The 21,086-nt window shown below is 38.6% G+C and overlaps 1 protein-coding gene across 2 annotated transcripts in view; it reads left to right on the top strand.

The window, feature by feature from the left end:
• ASXL1 (ASXL transcriptional regulator 1) overlaps positions 1-21,086 on the top strand; it is a 64,560-nt gene that overhangs the window by 6,238 nt on the left and 37,236 nt on the right. For both annotated transcript variants that reach the window (XM_074318243.2, XM_074318244.2), the window contains exons 2-3: positions 1,454-1,536; positions 3,946-4,054. In XM_074318243.2, the coding sequence (XP_074174344.2) occupies positions 1,454-1,536; positions 3,946-4,054 (192 nt within the window). The remainder of the gene's footprint in view (positions 1-1,453; positions 1,537-3,945; positions 4,055-21,086) is intronic.

Genomic DNA, 21,086 nt, shown 5'->3' with positions numbered 1-21,086 from the left:
TCTCATTGTTTTGCTTGCACCCATCATGTAGAGTCATAGCATCGTGTTGCCAAATGGCAAAATGGGCCGTGGCAATTAACACCAAAATTTTACAACAGTAGCAGAAACCATCATTTAAAAATATGGGTACTGGGGTGGACGGGGTGGCTCAGTGGTTAGAGCGTGAGCTCTGGGCAACGGGGCTACCGGTTCGATTACCACATGGGCCAGCAAGCTGCGCCCTCTGCAACTAGAATGAAGTCAGTGAGCTGCCGCTCAGCTCCTGGGTGGACAGATGGCTCAGTTGGTTGGAGGGCGTCCTCTTAACCACAAAGTTGCCGGTTCCACTCCCACAAGGGATAGTGGGCTGCACCCCCTGCAGCTAACAATTGCAACTGAACCTAGAGCTGAGCTGTGCCCTCCACAGCTAAGATTGAAAGGACAACTTGACTTAGAAAAAGTCCCGAAAGTACACACTGTTCCCCAATAAAGTCCTGTTCCCCTTCCCCAATAAAATCTAAAAAAAAAATAAGATAAAAAAATTAAAATATGGATACTAATCAAACTTCCTTGGGAAAGAAAATCTGAATGCATTTCTTATAAATTACTGTGTAGCACTATGTATTTTGTGGTTTAGTCATACAAACAGTGTCAAGTGAAACAGTAAACAGGGATGCTAAGGTCCCACATACTGTAGTATACGAGGTGGGACTTAAGTTTGTGAACTCATCCTAGAAAAAGTGCTATATACCACATTGCTGAATATCACTATGGTCACCTTCAAAGTACTCCCCTTGGGAAGCTATGCACCAACGCCAGCGCCTAGTCCACCCTTCAAAGCAATTTTGGAACTCTTTTTCTGGAATGGCCATCAGGGCTGTCGTCATATTACCCTTGATGTCCTGAAGGTCATCAAAATGTCTTCAATATTTCCTTTATCTTTGGGTAAAGAAAGAAGTCATTGGGGGCCAGATCAGGTGAGTAGGGAGGGTGTTCCAATACAGTTATTTGTTCACTGGCCAAAAACTCCCTCACAGACAGTGCCGTGTGAGCTGGTGCATTGTCGTGATGCAAGAGCCATGAATTGGTGAAAAGTTCAGGTCGTCTGACTTTTTCATGCAGCCTTTTCAGCACTTCCAAATAGTAAACTTGGTTAACTGTCCAGTTGGTACAAATTCATAATGAATAATCTCTCTGATATCAAAAAAGGTTAGCAACATTGTTGCAACAAGTTTGCAAACTTAATTGTCAGACCTATATGCTAGGAAGATGTGTTTTTAGAGTTGAGAATTAGAATATTTTAGCTAATTGCAGTCACAGCAACTATGTGTAACTTGGTTTCTAAAGTAATTTTAACTGTGGAAGAAACTAAATTGTCAGCAGTGATACTGCGTAACAGAACTGTAGCCCATTATATGTTGATAGATATAAATGGAAATTGCACACTGAAATCATAACATTTATATTTCTTCAGGTACTAGAAAACTACTCGGATGCTCCAATGACACCGAAACAGATTCTGCAGGTTATAGAAGCGGAAGGACTGAAGGAAATGAGGTTTGTATTGCTTTTGTTGCTTAACATGAGGGTTTCATAGGACGTGTCTTTCTGTAGTTCTGTAGTGATGTAAGTCCACATAAGCATATATATCTGCTCATATGTCTGGTAGTGGTGTGGAACTACTGTGTTTCCCCAAAAATAAAACCTACCCTGAAAATAAGCCCCAGTTAAGATCGTCAGCCAAATGGACACATTTAGTACGCTATGATGATGTTCCAGAAGAAGGTGACATGACTGTATTTGAATAAATGTAGATTATTGTACGTGAAAAAATAAGACATCCCCGAAAATATGCCCTAATGCGTCTTTTGGAGCAAAAATTAATATAAAACCCAGTCTTATTTTCGGGGAAATACGGTATCTCCCAGATTGTGTCCTCTTGAGTGGAGGGTGGGAGTGGGTGAACATTAATTTGTTTTCATCAGAGGTCCAGTGGCTTTCCCCATCCTTGATCTCCCTTAAATCTTGACTTGTAGCTTGCTTTTGTTTAAGGAGTTGGCACATTTTCTCTTGTACTGTGTTTTGTAAGTTTCAGTGATAGAGTGGGGTGGATTCTGACAGGCTCTATCGAGTCTAAAACTACCCTTTCTCTCTGCTGTATCTCTGAAGTCCTTTGTGTAGAATCAAAGAGGGGTGGTCTCATCATAAAATCCACTGGCTTTTTTTTCTCTTACTGATTCTAGCCATTCATGATATGAATATAGTAAATTTTGGGGTAACCTTGATTTTTGTTGTGCTGTGATGTAGGTTTCCCTGAGAAGCAGCAAGTCAGCAACAAAAAAGGGATTGCAGGTCCCCAAACCAGTGACTGCCCTTAATCCTTTTCTCTCCTCACCTGAACTTTTTTTTTTTTTTCAAATGCAAGAGGAGAGCTCAACACAGTCTTTTCTTGGGACAGAACAAACAGCGTATGTTTTTGCTGGTTAAGCTCTATCTGCTTGGCATTGACCTTTTAGGGTCAAAACATACTTTCCTGTTGTCAGTTCATACATTCTCGAGTTGACATTTTCTGGGGAAGGAAGCTCAGGATTGCCTAGATCACATTCATTTAAATAGTACCTGTGCACTGTGTAGTGTTATAATTGTGCTTTATTTTTGTTTTTACGGGCTATTTCCCATCATGCTGCTGTCTGCACTGCTGTTGGACCACTATGCCTATAGAAGGTAAATTAGTCCCTTTGGGACAGATGGAATTAAGAACTTGAATTTGTTTCTGCTTCTTGCTCTTGTAGGAATTCTGTAGCAGTCATGGTGGCTCGTGATGAGTGAGCAGCTCTGTAATTTGTAGACAGAGGTATAGTGTGTAGGAGCCACACTGTTTGCAGAAGGAGTCTACCAGCATGCTGTTCCCCTTGTAGCAGAGATGTTAGCACACCCACTTGATACTCCAGATTCTGCACAAGATTTCTTTTAGAGATTGGTTCTTCATGAAAGTGTTTTTAGCATCCAGTGTGTTCCAAAGCTGTCTAAGTAATAGGTTTTTTTAATGGCTTTTTTTAAACTCAGAAATTATTTTTAACACTGCATAAATCAGGGCCTCTGGTTCTGAAAAGTGCTAAGAGACTTTCAGATATTCGTATATTTTTTTAACATGCTGGGGAGAGGGAAGAGAAGGTGCACAGGTGAATGCGACCGCCAAGCTCGTGCTAGTGCCAAACTTGGTCCCGGTAACGGCAGGGGTCTGTGTTTTTGACAGCTTTTCTATTTTAAGATTTAGGAACTAGCCTCTCATTCACTGAGTTGTCATTTATTTTGGGAACTAGTGTTGTAGCAGGGACCATGAAATAACTTAACATGCCATCTTTTTTTTGGTTTAACGTTATTGGGTACTAAATCTGTTGTACTTTTTTTTTTATATTCAAATTGAAACGATTGCTCTTGTGTAGATGTAGAATAAAACCTATCCTTCCCCCTTCCCAACAGAGAAAAAGCAAATGGAATACTGTTCTTTTGTGTGCTGATTAGAAAATATTTAACTGGGAACAAAAAAGCTGTGCTTGTTCTTGGGACGGCACCATTGATTTCTGTGGTCTTTGTGTTGATAATGTTATGTGGCGGTTTCCAAGCATTACATGCATGAGTGAACTTGAAAAATAATTGTATAGTTTTTCTAAATTTCTTGAGAATTTGGTTCATATTGTCAAAATGCACTAAAGAAGTGCCAGGTATGGCTCGGGGTTATCAGAAAACATGTCTTGTCCCAGAGTACTGTGGATGTAATTTATGGGAATTTCACATGTTACTCTTTTGCTACTTTCAAAGTGGAATGTTGTCATGGGAGCTTTTCTTCTATAGTTCTTGCTCTGCTTTTTATTGATTTAGGAATGAGTTGGAGAGTATTAGATCTTTGAGTAAGTAGGCATATGGACTTGTATGACCCTCACCCATCCTTGTGTGTTTTTACAGTGGGACATCCCCTCTCGCGTGTCTCAATGCCATGCTGCATTCCAATTCAAGAGGAGGAGAGGGGCTGTTTTATAAACTGCCTGGCCGAATCAGCCTTTTCACACTCAAGGTAAGTAATATAAACTCGGTTTTGGTGCAGTGGTTCTTAAGCTTTTACTGGGCATACGAATCACCTGATAGCTCTGGAATGAGGCCGTGAATTTGCATTTCTAATAAGCAGGCCGGTGAGGTTGATGCTGTTTGGTCCTAAATGGCAGTTGACTGAGATGTTGTAGTGTGAACAGGGTATTAGGAATTATTTAGTCATATCGGCTGTTGTGTCTGTATTCGGCCTTTCCTGACTATAGCTTTGCAGATTGTATGCAGCACAGGGATAAGTATGTGTGGGGGTAATTACAAACGTGCCTTGATTAGGGTTTTGTGTGTGTTAATATTGTGAAGGATAAATTACTGGGCAGCTAAAGTAAGACCTGGTCTGGGAAATACCTGATTGTGAACATTCTAGTGGAAATTCAAAAACTCATTGGCATTTACTAAGTGACACTAATTATAAAGGAAGATAACTTAAGTCAGATAAAGCTTTAGTAGAACGGAAATGAAGAAGCTAATTATTTCTCTACCATTTGTGATACGTGTGGCTATCATTTAAACCAGCGTTGGCAAACTTATTCTGTAAAGGCCAGACAATATTTTAGGTTTTGTGGAGCATACTATCTGTATCATAACTGTTTAGTTTTGCCATTGTAGTGGGAAAGCAGCCATAGACAATGCGCAAATGAAGGGACCTGTCTGGCTGTGTTCCAATAAAACTTTATTTGCCAGAACAGGCAGTGGGCCAGATTTGACTTAGGGCTCCTGATTTCCTGACTCCTGATTTAGACATAAGATGACCTGTTGATGGTGAGGAAACTGAAATTTTGATGCTGACCCTTATGCTCTTCCAATATGTAATTATAAGTTGCGGTAGTCCACATACAAACATTTCCCTTTTAGTTTTGTTCTCTTGATAGGCTTGTTTTCTGTAATTAATTCAAAATTAAACACTTGAACAAATACAGTCACAAATGCAGTCAGAAAACTTGATGTTATATGTACATATCAAATGTATCATGTTCACGTCTGTGTCATTTTCTATATTATTTTTATTTCTATTATTTTGGACTTTTTTGTTAAGAGAAAGTATAATGTAATGTCAGGAACTGAGCCTTGGGAGAGACAAAGCCCTGAGTTAAACACCCAGCTTTGGAACCTGGGACAGTTTTAACTCCGCTTCATGGTGGCGTATGCATCCCTGGCACAAAGTCAGTTCTTAATAAATGGTAGCTTTTGTGGTATTCCTTTAGGTTCTTCATCCTTAATTGCTTGTTAATGGCATTTTTCTACTGTACATTGTTATATATAATGTAATTATACTATGTAATTATGTATAATTATAATTACGTGTATTGTATGTGTTACAAATATGCTTGTTAATGGCATATTTCTATTTTAAGAGGGAGGTGTTCTATAAACACCTTGAGGGTAGGAACTGAGTTTTATTTGTCTTTGTAATTTGTCTCTGGACAGAATTCTTGGCATAGTCCATGCCTAATATTTGAACTGAATTAAATTTCTTAATTTTAATATATTTGAGTAAACTCTATTGTATGAATCTGCTCTAAGCTTGGGGACATTCTGTTAGTCTGCAGCTCTGTCTGATGATGCATTGATTGAAGATGTATGTGCTCAGTGTGTCTTCTCACCTGCCTTTGGCTTTATGTTGCTTGGGCTGCATAGCATGTTGCTTGTTGGTGTTGTACATCACCGCTCTGATTCTTTGTGCTTTTTGGGGGTTAGTGGCTTGGTTGTCTGGTTCCCTCAGTGAGATTAAACTCCTTGAGGGTAGAGACTAGGTTTATTTATTTCAGTATCCACTAGGGTACTGTGCAGAGTAGCCATCAATAAATGCATGTTTAATGAATGATTAATGCATGATGGCTACATTTTGGTACTTAATTTTTATCCTAATCTTGATGAAACTATTCCTAGATCTGCCTCTGGCATGTAGCTCATATCTCAGCTAAAATAGGTGTTTACTGTTGTGGCTTTAGTAGAAGTATAGTTTGATTAATTATGTGTGTGTCACTTAATTTTAACCTGTTATAAAAGCAATATGTGCAAATACAACAGAAAGCAAAATACAACAGAAAAAGTGAAAGTAACCCATAAATTCTACCTATAACCTACATAAAAAGTTATATTAATTTGAAAAAAATTGGCTCATACGTTTCTTAATGGCTTTGCTGTTTACTTTAGTTAATATATTTGCCATGATACTAGTACGTATAGACATACCTTATTATTTTTAAAGACTGTTGTGGGATTCTAGATTCCAGGTTAGGAATATGTGGTAATTATTAGTCTCTTGTTAAATGTCTCGTTATCACTACACTATCTCCCAGAAATTGTGCAGGCGTTTACTTTATTGTTACTTAGGAATGGATAAGAATAGATACCAAAAATCTGAACCAGCTTGATTACCCTCCTGGTGATCTGAGAACCCACGTCTGTCCAGTAAACACTCAAGTTCAAGGTGGTGTTGACACATATTTTTAATCCATTTTTGTATTTTGAAAAAATTTCAAAACTGCAGAAAAATTGGAGTACAATAGTGAACGTCCCCTACCGTCTGGCTTTCTTATTAATTGTTACAAGTTTGCCACGCTTGCTTTAGTCCTCTCCACATAGGTATGTTTGTTTGTTTTTTGTTGATGTTTTCTCAGAACCATTTGAAAGTGTTAACTAGTGCTGGTACTTCACACCTAAATATTTTAGAATATATGTCATTTATTTTACATTTTTTTATTTTTCAATTACAGTTGACATACAATATTGTATTAGTTTCAGGTGTACCACATAGTGATGAGACATTTATATATCTTGCGAAGTGATCACCCTGATAAATCTAGTATTCATCTGACACCAAACATAGTTATTACTAGAATATATATCTTAAGAGCAAGGACATTGTCCTAAATAACGGTAATTTCACTATCACATTCAAGAAACTTAATATTGATACAGTAGTATATAATACATTGTCCATATTCAAATTTTCTCTAGTTCCAAAAACATTCTTTGTAGCTTATTTTTTAACTCCCGCATCGTCAAGAATCATACATTACATTTGGTTTTCATATCTCTTTAATCTCCTTTAATGTAGAACAGTCCCCTGGTCTTGTGTCTTTCATAGCATTGATATTTTTGAACAGTCCAGGTCAGTTGTCTTACAGAATTAAATACATTTTTAAAGGACTAATAAAAGTGTGGATATCTTGGTTATTTCCAGACTCCTTTACGATGGTACTGCTAGATAATGTCTACTGTTCCAGGGTGGAGCCCAGAACCACTCAGCAGTGACAGATCGAAGTGATGGGATGTTTTGTATATTGGTCAGGATCTTGCCTGTAATAAAGGACAGGAAGACACAGATTATTTAAATCACATTTCTCATTTTTCCCTTTAAAGGTGGTGGTGACACCTCTGAAATCCTGTGGCATTTTGTTTTCCTAAGTTTTCTCTCCTGTGTTAAGGAGAAAAGCATGTGCAGAATGGCTTGGTAGTTTTTCTCCCCCTTGCTTGGAAATCTCTTCTAGTGGGCCATCAAGGTCAAAGTTATACTTACCTATTTGGTTTTGTTACTTAGTTGAAAATAGAGGAGTTTTTTCACTTTTGGATACATTGTGTGGTGTTGTCCATGATTACCAAAGCTTTACTGATAAGCTGGAGTCTTTTGGGGCATGCCACAGGGTTTCTTCTCTGATAAAAGTTGTTCCGGGTAATGTGATGGTACATTTGACACTTTATATATAGATGCTTGCATCAGTCCGCAGAGCTAGTCCTCAGGGATACATGGGATAGATGAAATCTGCCCATGCTTTGAATTCTTGATTTGAATTGCTTTCCTTAAGCTGTTCCTGGAGTCAGCTGCTAGTGTCCATCATTGCCTGGTTAGAGGTAGAATTTATATTATTTTTTACACCGGGGATTTTCCATCCTGTAAAACCACTCTGAGCTGCTTTGTAGTGTTCTACATTTTTAGGACGTTCATGGTGAACTACTCTGCATTTGTGAATCTGATTGTGTCACTGGTGAGTTTAACCTGCATTGATGAGTGGTCATTTCGGCCCTCACTGTCAGGTATCACTGCAGTCATCTGAACATGGCTCAGTGTTACTGTGGAATGATGCTCGAAGTGAGATGTCACTTAGGTCACTTATGGCTATTTGGACTCCTTCAGGGCCTTTAATTCAATTAACATGCCTGGTTGACTCTTTTAAATATATAAAAAGTATAAAAGATGTCTTCTCGTTAAAAGAAATAGATGACTACACTTGAAGTATCCATCCATTAAAATCCACAGTTTGCAAATAAAGGAAAAAACAATTGGAGAAAGAGAAGGTAATTATTGTAGTCTCACAATGTTACTTATAGAACTGCAATTAAAATATTTATGTGCAACTCCACACTTAGAGCAATTTCAAAACTATATTACCATTAAACAAATGGAATAAGCCTAGACTTACTGCAATAAAATCATAGAGTCTGTCATTTGAAAGGCAGTGTCAGAATCCATTTTGATTTTTGATAGGTACACAGAAAGCAGAGTGAGTGGTCTTTTAAAAATGCGAATCACATCGTATCACTATCCTGCTTGGCCCTTGCCTACCACTCTGATCTGCTCTCCCGGCACTTCCCCTTGGTCATTATGCTTTAGCCACCCTTCGCTGTGTTTCTTAAGTACCCCAAACTTGTGTCTGCTTCAGAGCCCTTTCACTAGCCCCTCTGTGTAGCTTCTCGTCATTTGGTTCTTCGTCCAAAAGTATCTTCTCTGTGAAGCTTTCTCTAACTACTAATCTAATTCCACAACATTATCGGGGTTTTTATCTGTTTCATAGCCCCATCAGTATCGGAAATTACCTTGTTTGTTTGGTTACTGGGTTATCCTTAGCGTCCCTGCACTAGAATGGAAGTGCAGGGACTTTGTTTTCACTGCGTCTCCTGTGTCTGGCATGTAACGATTGGCTGACTGTAACGTAGAAGATGGCATCATCGAAATCTTCAGCCAGCTAGTTCTTGTAATTCACCTTCCTTTTATATCAGTTTTACTATAGAATATGCATATTTTTTCTTCTGCTCAGCAAGTTGACTTCTAAGAATTTTTTTTTCCTTGCCCTCTTTAGAGCAGTTCTACATAAATCTGTGAAAGAATCTGCTGACAGTAGAAATAAATCTTTCCCAGGCTATGGCTATAAACTGGTTTCTCTTAATTGCTGAAGCCAGAAACTGAGCCATTTAGAAACAATTTAAACATTTTAGGTATGTTTTAGATATCATGTTATTATTCCTTTTAGAGTTTTAAATTTTGATCATCTTGCTTGTTAGATACAGGAATTTTTCTACTCATTGAAAATGATAGTGACATTTTTAGACAATGTCTTATGGTCTGTGTTAGCCTTATCAAATATATGATCTTTTTAATGCTTAGAATCCTAGAATGTTAGTGTGGGAGGGTCTCTCAAATCATCTTAATTTTGCAGATTGAAAACAGAATTTCTAACAGATTAAATGATTTGAAATGATTTGTTTGTGACCATACTTCTGTGTGACAAATGCATGTGGCCGTGTTGGGACTAGAACCCAGGGCCACACCTTTTCAGTTTGATTTCTTTTCTTTTTTCCACCTCCCGCCACCGGTTTAAGCCATTGTTTCTCCGTCTAATTGGCCCAAGCTGGTATTATGAGCCTTGTGCTCCCCCTGCTGAGGCAGTCGGTTGGCCGCTCACAGCAGCTCTTGGCCCTCTTGCCCGCTGCTGGCCGCTCACGATGGCTGCCGGCCACTCACGCCGCACGCCGACCACCGGCTGCACACAGCAGCCCAGCTCCAGGGAGAGCCCTTGTTCACAATCTTAGCTGTAGAGGTCACAGCTAGCTGGCCCATGTGGGAATCGAACCAGTGACCTCGGCATTAGGAGCATGGTGCTCCAACCACCTGAGCCACAGGGCCAGCTCTTGATTTCTTTTCATTATGCCATTTTAGAATAAATAATTTTTCTTCAGGTTTTGTGACCTTTGGTCACTCCATCTTTTTGAAGCACCTTATGAGTTTCTTGATAGTTCTCAAAATGTCAGTTTTACTCTCTTTAATGAAAATTCTTATAATTGTTAAGCAAAAGTAGCTTTTCATATCCTTAGATGTGACGTCTTTAGTTATGGTTAATTGGTTTGCATTTCTGCCCTCTGCATTAATTCTGTTGGGGCAGTTCTGATCATAGGCGTTCTTTTCTATGCCAGAATGAGTAACTTCTGGTGGTGGTAAGAGCACTGGACTCAGAGTCAAAGTCTGGGTTCCAGCGGAGCACCTCATGTCTTAATGTCTTCATTTGTACATGTTTTTCTCGAACACTGAGGGGTTGAAATAGATTAGTTGTTTAAATACATCATGTGTAAAACCATTTTTTCTCATGAAATTGAGCTTCAGTAATAAGTATATGACTGTGAAACTGCTCTGTTTGAAACAAGCATGAGGGCCCAGCTTCTCCATCTCTGTGGATTTGCCATCCTCACCCCACTCCCTAAGCACCCCAGACGTTTTTCCCAGGCCCTGCAGCTCTGTTGAAAACATCCTGGAGTAAAAATCCAATAAAGATCCTTCCTGTGCTCACATTCTAACATCTAGACTGTTTTGTGTGAAAAGTAAGGCAGCCCTGGATATTTTCCTTTCCTGTTCTTTTGTGAGGCGTTTGCTATTTACTGGAGGCTCTGTTTCATTGCAACCCCTGTTCCACTCTGCTATCGGAGGTCAGCACAGAAGGCCCAGTTAGTAGAGCAGTGGTACCATTTGCTTTGGGTAATGATAGCAGTTTAGTTTTGATGAAGGCTTTGACCCTTCAATTGGTAAAAGGTTCCTTATTTGTTTGAATGATTCTCAAGGGATGTCTGAATCTGCCTTTGAAAAAAGGGATATTCCGTTGTCTGACAGGATTTCCAGACAGCTCAGGGAAAAGAGAGAACTTGATTGTTTGGGGAGCCCTGGTGGGACTCTGGTTTTATGCCTAACAGATGAGTTGCCTTTTGTCCTTCTACCTCCTGAAGTTCAAAGACCTGTAAGAATGAAGCGGTAAAGGTCAGGTAACAGGTTTGGAAAGCATTACCACCAGGAGGATTTTGTGGTAGCTCGGGGTGGGGGCAGGGGCAGGATGATAATTTCAGGGTTGTTAAAGTGACATACATTTTTAAAACAATTATAAACTTTTTTTAAGTGTGTGTGTGGTTCTTTTCCTTTCTTTTTTTTTTTTTTTTTTTTTTTTAGAGCACCACGGTTCTAGGGAAATGAGATTGTGTATGTTCCAGGTTTCCTTGGGACTGTGTTTGAAAAAATATTTAGTGCTTTTCTTTTGGTCAGCCAATGTGAAAACTCTGCATTTGATCTCTTTTCTCAGTCCTTCAGATCAGACTTTTTGGGAGAGTTATTTGAGGAACTTGTTTAGTCTAAGCATAGCTAAATCTGAAAGAAAAGATGGAAACTGGTGTTTGAGTGCTAACTGTATTCTAGCCAGGCATCATGCTTCTCACATTGGTCTTTTTTAAAACATAAATGTGTTTCCTATTCCTTGGCTAATGGGGAAACAGCCTGAGAGAGTTTAATGGTACAAAGTCACATTTTTGGGTATTTGAGAGGTTTGTATTTAACACGTGGGGGACAATTTAGGAGGTTTTAAGTTTTGACTAAATGAGTTGGTTCCCAAAAGTTTGAGAAGCATAGTCAAGGTTCTGAAAGAATACTTTCAAATTCTTTGTGCATCTTGGGGTGGGAGAGGAATAGGGAGCGAAAAAGGTGGCTATTTTTTTCTCTTCTGGAAGATTCTGTCTTTTTCAATTCATTTGTACTAGATGGGCTTTGAAATGTGTCCCTTCAAGGGTCAGCTAATTTTTTTTGTTTTAGTCTTTTCTTTGACTCTTTTATGCTAGTTTTCCTTTGGTAAATTAAGTCCCGACAATTCCCCTTTTAAAACTTTTTTGGGCTCTCCATTTCCATTACCACCACCTTAGCGGAAGTTATCCTTGTATGCGGGGTACTGAAATGGTTCCTGCTTGGTCTCCTTGCTTTCATATTTGCCTTTTTAGACTCCAGTTTGCTCCTTTATAATTCTCCCAGTGCCAGAGGGATTTTTTAAAAACATAATTTGATCATGACACATTTCTGTTTGATACCTGTCAATGGTTTTCTATGGCATATATAAAAAAAATCCAAACCTTGCTCAGCCACACCACCCTTTCAGTTTTTTGAATTCCTTAAGCTCTTTCCAGTTTTGGGATCTCCCATTTGGAACTCTCTTCCCTCTGCTTTTGCCTGTCTCAAATGTCAGTTCCTCAGAGGAGCCTTATGTGTAAATTGGATATTTTTCTTGTGCCCTGAACTTCTTATCGTATAATTTTATATAATTATTTGGGTGATTGTTTGATGCGTCTCTCCCGACTAGGCCTTAGGGGCAGATAATCTACGTTATTTTGTTCTTGGCTATATCCTCAGCATCTGTCATAGTAGGTGCTCAAATGTTTTCTGGACAAATGCAGTGGAAAGGTACATGGAGGGAAATACTTTGATTGGTAGCAGTTCTCTATGCTGAACAGGTGAATTGGTTCAGGATAGTGAATTTTAGTAACAAAATTGAACTTGTAGGGAATGTTCACCAGGATCTCTTTTCCATGGAATGGAGTATTTGGAAACCTTCAAAGTGTAAGCTTTATTTTCTCGAAAGAAGAAACAAATGTCCAGTGTTGGTTTTGAAATCTAGTGTCATATTGATTGCTGATCTTCTGTATGTGCCTCCCCCCTTCTTTCTCTTGCCTTTCCCTGAAAGCTTTTAGGATCTTTTCTGTGGTTATATACTTTCGTGTGGGTGTTTTTTCACCCTGTGTACCTTACGCAAATGTCTAATGATCCTTGGTTGAGGGCCTGTTCCTGAGAGTCAGGCTCTTAACGCAAATACTAGTGGGAAATTCAGTGTGTCGTGGTTTTGTGGCTTCACTTGTCTCCTGTAGCAGTGGGTAGTGGTTGTCACTTAGATGCATGGTGCTGGAGTAGGGGTGTCTGTCTCTTGCTAATGCAGACTTGCAACGATCCTCATGTTCTCACCCCCCACCTCATTCTTGTCTGCCGTGGTACCTGGTTTTAAGTTCTGAGCCTGTCTGAAATTTACGGGATAAATCTGCTTGGTTCTTTTTAGTATCTTCTGCTGTAATGCTTAGGTTTCATCTTCCTTTGTTTTGCTAACTTGTCTCTTGCTTCTCGGTTTCTCTGTCACCGACAGCTTTCAAAGTGTATAATACCCACCCTGGGTATTCCTTCTTGAACATCAGACTTGTATATATTCAATTGACTATTCAGTATCGCTATTCGGATACTAATGGCATCTCAAAATTCACGTACAAAACCGATCTGATGATTTTCCCACCCCAAATCCGCTTCACCATTGTCTTGACTATATAATTAGTGGGAATTCCATCCTTTAAGTTGCATAGGGTAGAAACCTTGGCGCTATCTTGGAGCCCTTTCTTTTCCTCTCATGCCACATGTAATCATCCATAAAGCCAGTTGGCTAAACTTGCAGAAGACATGCTCCCCCGACCACCATCCTGGTTTAAGCTACTATCATCTCCTAGATTATTGTAGCTTCCTAACTGGTCTTGCTGCCACGCTTGCCACCCTCCTCACCACTGGAGCCAGGAAGATTTTTTGAAAACGTCAGTCACATCATGTTCTTCTTCTGCTCAAAACCCGCCAGTGTTCACCTCCTTTCACCTTCACTCAGGGTAAAAGCCAAACCCCTGCCCTTACGCGGTCTGCCTTGCACCCTCACTACCATCCCTTTCCTCTTATTCTCTCCTGGGTCACTCTGCTCAGTAAACACAGTGGCCTCCCTGGTGACCCTTAAGCTGCCTGTGTTTCTCCCAGGGCTTCTGCCCTTGCTGTTCCAGCCGTCTGAAATGCTTTCCCCCCAGATAATACCTGCATGCTTGCGTCAGGTCCTTGCTCACAGTGCACCCTGACCGCTCCACACCCCATGGCGTTCCTAATCCCGTTTTCCTGCCTTATGTTTTTCTTCTTGGTATTTACCATTGTCTGATACACTATATTATGTATTTTTTTTTATTGCTGTCTGTCTCCTTTGACTAGAACGTAACTCCACTAGGGGAGGGGTTTTTAATTTTAATTTTAGTTACTGTTGTCTCTCCAATTCCTAGGAAAAATGTAGGCACTCAAATATTTGTGTGAGTTAATGAATAATAGTTTATTTCTTTTAATTTGGTAACATAGTGAATTATATTAATAGGTATTTTTCCATTGCTCAAGCACCCTTGTATTCCTAGAATAAATGTCACTTTGACATGGTTTTCTTTTTAAATACACACTGCTGGATTTAGAGTATGAATATTTAGGATTTTTACATCTATATTCATAAGTGACATATCTATCATATTCTGATTTTAAACCTTGTCCTGTGTTAATATCAAAACAAGCTATGCTGACAAATGAACACACAAACTGATAGACACAGACAACAGAGTAGGGTGGTTACCAGAAAGGAAAGGGGTTAGGGGAAGGATAAAGGAGATCAAACATATGGTGATGTAGGGAGACTAGATTTTGGGTAGCAAGCACACAATGCAATATACGGATAATGTACGTATTATAGAATTGTATACTTGAAACTTACATAGTGTTATTAACCAATGGCACGCCAGTAAATTATAACAAAACAAAAAACAAGCTGTGCTGTTTTCCCTCTCTTAATTACCTGCATTAGTCTCTTTAAGACTGAGATGATTCTTTTTAGTAGAACATGCGTATAAAACCTACTGGGCATAGTATGTTTTATTTATTATATGTATATATATTAACTTTTTAAATTGTGAAATATGTAATTTATACAAAATAAAGTATATACAAAGTTTGTGTCGTTCAAAGAACAATAGCTTAAAAATGAATGCACACTCGTGTATCCATCAGCTAGCTCAAGGACAGAACACCCTTTGTATTCTACTCTGTGAAACCTGTGAGCATATCCCTTTCTCTCACTGCTGAAGATAACCACTCTTCTGATTTTTGTATCAATCATCCCTTGCATTTATTTCTAGGCTTACTCCCATGTATATATTGCTGAACGTGCCTTTTAAAATTATCTGGATGTGAATGGAATTATACTGTGTGTATTTTTCTCTGACTTGCTGCTTCTGCTTATCGTTTCCGAGCTTGATCTGTATTGGTGCATTTAATTGAAATACATCGTATTTTCTGCTGTCTTATGTATGAATATACCATGATTTATTTGTCCATTCTGTGCTTGATGTGTTTTTGGGTTGTTTCTGGTTCTCATAATAGACAAGGGTGCATTGAATACCCTTCCTTGTACATGTCTCCTGGGTACACGTGTGCGGTAGCTTCTCTAGGGTGTGTACATTGCTGGGAATGCAACTGACTGATAGGTTTTCCTCTGATCATCGTTACTAGGTGTGGTGCAACTGTTTTTCAAAGTGATCATATGAATTTACACTCCTTCCATAGTATATGAGAATTCTTGTTGCTCACAGCCTGAGTATTGATATGAAATAGTATTTTGTGTTTTTCCCCTGTTTTTAAATTATGGCATAATTTATACACAGTTCCCATTTTGATGTGTTAGTGTACAGTTCTATAAGGTTTCTTAAAAATACATTTGATTTTTTAGTTTACATTCGTTTTGACATTTTATTTGGCATTTCAGCAATGCTATTTAAAGGTATATCCTACGTGGCTTGAATTCAGTTCCTTCAATAAATGTTGGTGCTAACAGGCTTCTCCCTCCCCTAAAAATTTAGTTTTACATACAGTAAAATTTACCCTTTTTAGGTTATATATAGTCCTTTGAGTTTTGACAACCATATACAGATGTGTAATTATCACCATAATTAAGATACAGCACAGTTCCAGCACCCCAGGAACTACCCCTATGCCCTTTTGTAATCACCTCCCCACCACAGCTCCTGGCAGTCAGTCATGGATTTGTTTTCCATCTTTGCAGTTCTGCCTTTTGTGGATGTCCTATTAATGGAATCATACATTATGTAGCCCTCTGAGTCTGGCTTCTTTTACTTAGTGTGAGGTATTTGAGATTCAGCCATCTCGTAATATTCGTTCCTTTTTTTGTTGAGTAAGATCTACCACATTTTGCTTATCCATTCCTCAGTTGATGGATATTTGGATTGTTTCCTCCTTTTGACTATTAAAAGTAATGCTGTGACTGTTTGCATACAAGTCTTTGTGTGGACTTACATTTTCATTTCTCTTTTTTTTTTTTTTTTTTTTTTTAAAGATTTTATTGGGGAAGGGGAACAGGACTTTATTGGGGAACAGTGTGTACTTCCAGGCCTTTTTTCCAAGTCAAGTTGTTGTCCTTTCAATCTTAGTTTTGGAGGGCGCAGCTCAGCTCCAGGTCCCGTTGCTGTTGCTAGTTGCAGGGGGCACAGCCCACCATCCCTTGCGGGAGTCAAGGAATCGAACTGGCAACCTTGTGGTTGAGAGGATGCGCTCCAACCAACTGAGCCATCCGGGAGCTCAGCGGCAGCTCAGCTCAAGGTGCCGTGTTCAATCTTAGTTGCAGGGGGCAGAGCCCACCGTCCCTTGCGGGACTCGAGGAATTGAACTGGCAACCTTGTGGTTGAGAGCCCACTGGCCCATGTGGGAATCGAACCGGCAGCCTTCGGAGTTAGGAGCATGGAGCTCTAACTGCCTGAGCCACTGGGCCGGGCCGGCCCCCATTTTCATTTCTCTTGTGTAGATATACCTAGGGGTGGAATTGCTGAGTTGTATCATAATTTGTTTAACTTTTCTATGAAACAGCCAAGCTATTTTCCAAAGTGGTCATATCATCTTACGAGATGTGATCAGAAAATACGGTGAATGTTTAAATAAAAAATTGATTACAGTAAAAGACACATTACATTAATCCCCCTCAAAATACTCCTCCTCACTTTGAATACACTTATCCCATCGTTCTTGCCACTTTCTGAAGCAGTTTTGAAAGTGCTCTTTCATGTCTTTAGTTGCGTTGTGGCTGCCTCGATGTCCCAAATCATTTTGACTTTGGGGAAGAGCCAGAAGTTGCACGGTGCCAGATTCGGTGAATAAGATGGATGAGAACACACCATAATGTTTTTATTTGACAGAAATTGCTGTACCAGAAATGATATGTGACACGGAGCGTTGTCATGATGGAGGATGATTTACGGCACACTTTAAAACATACTTTCCCTCAACCGTAGCTCACACCCAACTGACTGCACTGAACAAGTTGAAACTTGTCACACACTGTTACTAAGGTTCGCCTTGCTGCTTCCTGTATTGAAGATCCCTGCCTTTCCGTTGGATGGCATTCAGCAGTAGCATTCACCGTATTTTTTGATCACACCTCATATATTCAAGTCTTTTGTTCTTTAGGAAAATTTTTCCTTTTTTCTGGCAATATCTTTTTATTCCTGAAATCTACTTTGATATTAATATAGCTGATCCAGCTGTCTTAGAATTAGTTTTTGCACGGTATGTTTTTTCCCATCCTTTTGTTTTTAATCTATCTGTGTCTTGATATTTAAGGTTATTTATATTTCTAGTTGGGTCTTTAGTTTTTTTAATCTAGTCTAATAATTTCTGCCTTTTAATTGGGATGATTGGACAATATACTTTTAATGTGATTATTGATATGGTTGGATTAAGTCTGCCATCTAGCTCTTTGTTTTCTATTTGTCCTGTTTTCTTTTTCCTTCTTTTGGATTGAATGTTTTTGAGTATTCCCATTTATCACCACTACTAGCTTACTAAACTATATATATGTCTTTAATTTTTTCCAGAGATTGCTTTATCTTTTATACAATGCACCTTTAACTTGTCACAGACTACCTTTAAATAGTATCATGCCATTTCATCTAAAATGTAAAATCCTTGTACTGTTCTTCCATTTACTCTCTCCTCGCCTTTGTGATATTTTACTTCTACATAGGCTATACACTTCACAAAACATTATTACTACTTTTGCTTTAAACAATTCTTTTAGAGAAATTTAAAAATAGTGGGGGGGTATTTTTACCTACATACTTACTATTTGTGGTATTCTTCATTCTTCTGTGGAGGTCCAAGTTTCCATTTGTTATCATTTCCTTCCTCCTGAAGAACTTCCTTTACCACTTCCTATAGTGCAGGTCTGCTGTGACAAATTCTCCACTTTTCTTTGTATGAAAAAAGTATTTTGCTTTGAAGAATATTTTTGCTAGCTACCGAATTCTAGGTTGAAAGTTCTTTTTTTTCTTTCACCTTTTAAAAGATACCAGTCCTTTGTCTTCTGAGTTGCATAGTTTCTGATGAGAAGTTTGTGTTCTTACATGTGTTCCTCTTTTTTCTAGTGCAGGTTTTAAGATTTTTTTCCCAGCATCATAGATTTTGACAATTAGATTACGATGTGGTGAACTTATATCTGTGGTTCAAATTTGAAATATTTTCAGCCATTATTTGAATTTTTTTTTCTGTTGTCCTGTCTTCTGGGTTGACATGTATGTTTGACCACTGTTTATTGTCCCATAGGTCACTGAGGCTCTATTAACTTTATCCAGTCTTTTCTTTGTGTTGCACTTTGGATGCTTTCTGTTGTTACTGACCTTTTCTTCTGCAGTTTCTGATTTGCTGTTAATCTCATCCAGTGAATTTTTCATTACAGATACTGTATTTTTTTTTATCATTAGAGAGTCTGTTTTTTTATTTTATATCTTTTATTTTTCTTATGTTCATTCTTGCCTTTAATGCTTGATCGTGTCACATGCACTAATAGTAGCTGTTTTAAATCTTTGCCCATTGATTCCATCTCTTCTCATTTCTGGGTCTGTTGCTGTTAATTGATTGTTCTGCTTATGAGTCACACTTTTCTGCTTCTTGGAGTATCTAATAGTTTTTGTGTGGATGTTGAACAATGTGAATTTTATGTTGTTGGGTGTTACAATTACAAGTGTTGGGCTTTTATTTTGGCAGATCCTTAGGTTACATGTGGATTAGTTTACTGCCTTTGAGTCTTGTTTTTAAGCTTTGTTAGGGCAGGTGTAGAGTAGCCTTTACTCTGAGGATAGTTTAACTCTGCAACTAAGGTATTTCCCTTCTAGGGTCTCCACTAAATGCCTCAGATGTTTAACAATGTCCCCTCCACTCTCGCCGGTTGTAATTCTATGTCTCCTGGTCTTGAGCTCTGGGAATTGGCTCTGTGAATTATTCAGCCATTCATTCATTGCCCAGCCTTGTGGAATTTCACTCTATGCATATGCAGAGACCTCATGCAGAGTTCGGGAGGTCTTTTTCTGCATAGCATCCTCCTCTGTGGAATTCTGCTGTGGAACTTCCAGCCTTCTCAGCCTCCCAAAACTTTGTTCTCTGTCTCCACTCAGGAGAACTGTGCTCTGCTTGGGATCCCTCCCCCCTTTTCTGTAGTTTGGATTGTACCTCCAGGCAGAAAGTGGGGACAATAATAGGACTCAGTTTATTTATTTTTCTTTTCAGGACCACAGTCTTGGGCTGCCTGTTTTCATAACGTTGAAAACAGTTGTTTCATGTAGTTTGTCCAGTTTCTTAACTGTTTATAGTGGGAGGGTAAATTTGGCAACTGTTAGTCTATCATGATCTAACAGAAAAGATTGTGTACATACATACATACCTCTGTATAGAGAGAGTCCCCGACTTAGAGTTTTGCGACGTTATGATGTTGCAAAAGACACAGTTTAGAAACCAACAGTTCGAATTTTGATCTTTTCCTGGGCTATTAATATGTGATGCTGGGCAGTGGCAGCAGGATGGTTTTGCCCAACTGTAGGCTAATGTAAGTGTTCTGAGCATGTTTGACATAGGCGAGGCTGAGCTATGGTATTTAGTAGGTTAGATATTAAATGCATTTTTGACTTAAAAGATATTTTCACCCTACAGTGGGCTTGTCGGGACATAACCCCATCATAATTTGAGGAGCATCTGTATATATATTTCTGTAAGATAAACTATTTCAGGTGTTCTTACTGATAATCCCAATTCAAATTCAAGGCTAGGTTTTTTTGTTTGAACTTTTTCAACAGCCTCAAAATAAAAATACCAGCACTGCCGCCAACAATGTGATTATTCTCAATGGTGGTGGTGGATGATGTCCTTCGGGTATATCTCAGTAGGGATTTTACACGTTACTGCAATTAATTTAAAGTCACTTGAAATAATTCATTTGTATGTGGTTATGCTATCAATTTTATACAGTTTGGTTCATTAGTTTTACCTTTTTTTTTTAAGGATTGCTTTTATAAATTTTAATTTCGTTTTATAATGATGTGAAATATTTGTTTATGGTTAAATATATAGCAGTGTTTATTTGCTGAAGTCTAGCTCATATCCAATCCCCTCAACTTTTTCCGTCTTTTTCCTGCAGGTAAGCGTTTTATTTTTTATTATTTTCCTTTTTAGAAATACAAACAAATAACATATTTGTATTTGTATCTTCCTCCTTTCTTAGAATGGCATCATTACACACTTTACCTTACTTCACTATCTTTACTTAACATTTTGTATGCGGGCATTTTCCCGCCAAATCGCATCGTAACGCGGGGCTTTTTTGACATTTTCTCGCCAAAATTAGACTTTCCGTGAAATATTCATATCTTTCGATCTATTTGATATTTTTCTATGAAACTTTCAGTGTTTTAGTGTAAAAAGAGGTCTCTATTTATTTACTTTGCAAAATTTTTGCCGGTTCCAACTAGAGGCTATATGATGAGTTTACTCGTTTCCCACAAACAATGTTTAACAGTAAATCCAGATCTTTCCATAGCTGTATATAGAGATAGTCTTCATTCCTCTTTACAGCAGTATAGTCCTGTATTTTGTGGATTTACCATTGTCAGTGTTAATCAAAGTGAGATCCACAGACCAGTGTCAGTTGGTGAACTGTCGTTCCAGTTGATGATGATCTAAGTATAGAAATTGGGAGTGTTTAGAAACTTTCATTGCAGTCTGGCGTTGCCATAGTGTCTAAGCGCGATAGGTGGACTTCTGC

Source organism: Rhinolophus sinicus, chromosome 13 (assembly GCF_057876585.1).
Source record: "Rhinolophus sinicus isolate RSI-liver-muscle chromosome 13, RSI-T2T, whole genome shotgun sequence".
In the NCBI taxonomy this organism is placed as follows: domain Eukaryota; kingdom Metazoa; phylum Chordata; class Mammalia; order Chiroptera; family Rhinolophidae; genus Rhinolophus; species Rhinolophus sinicus.
Note: the sequence above shows the minus strand (reverse complement) of the source record. Positions and strands in the feature narration are given on the sequence as shown.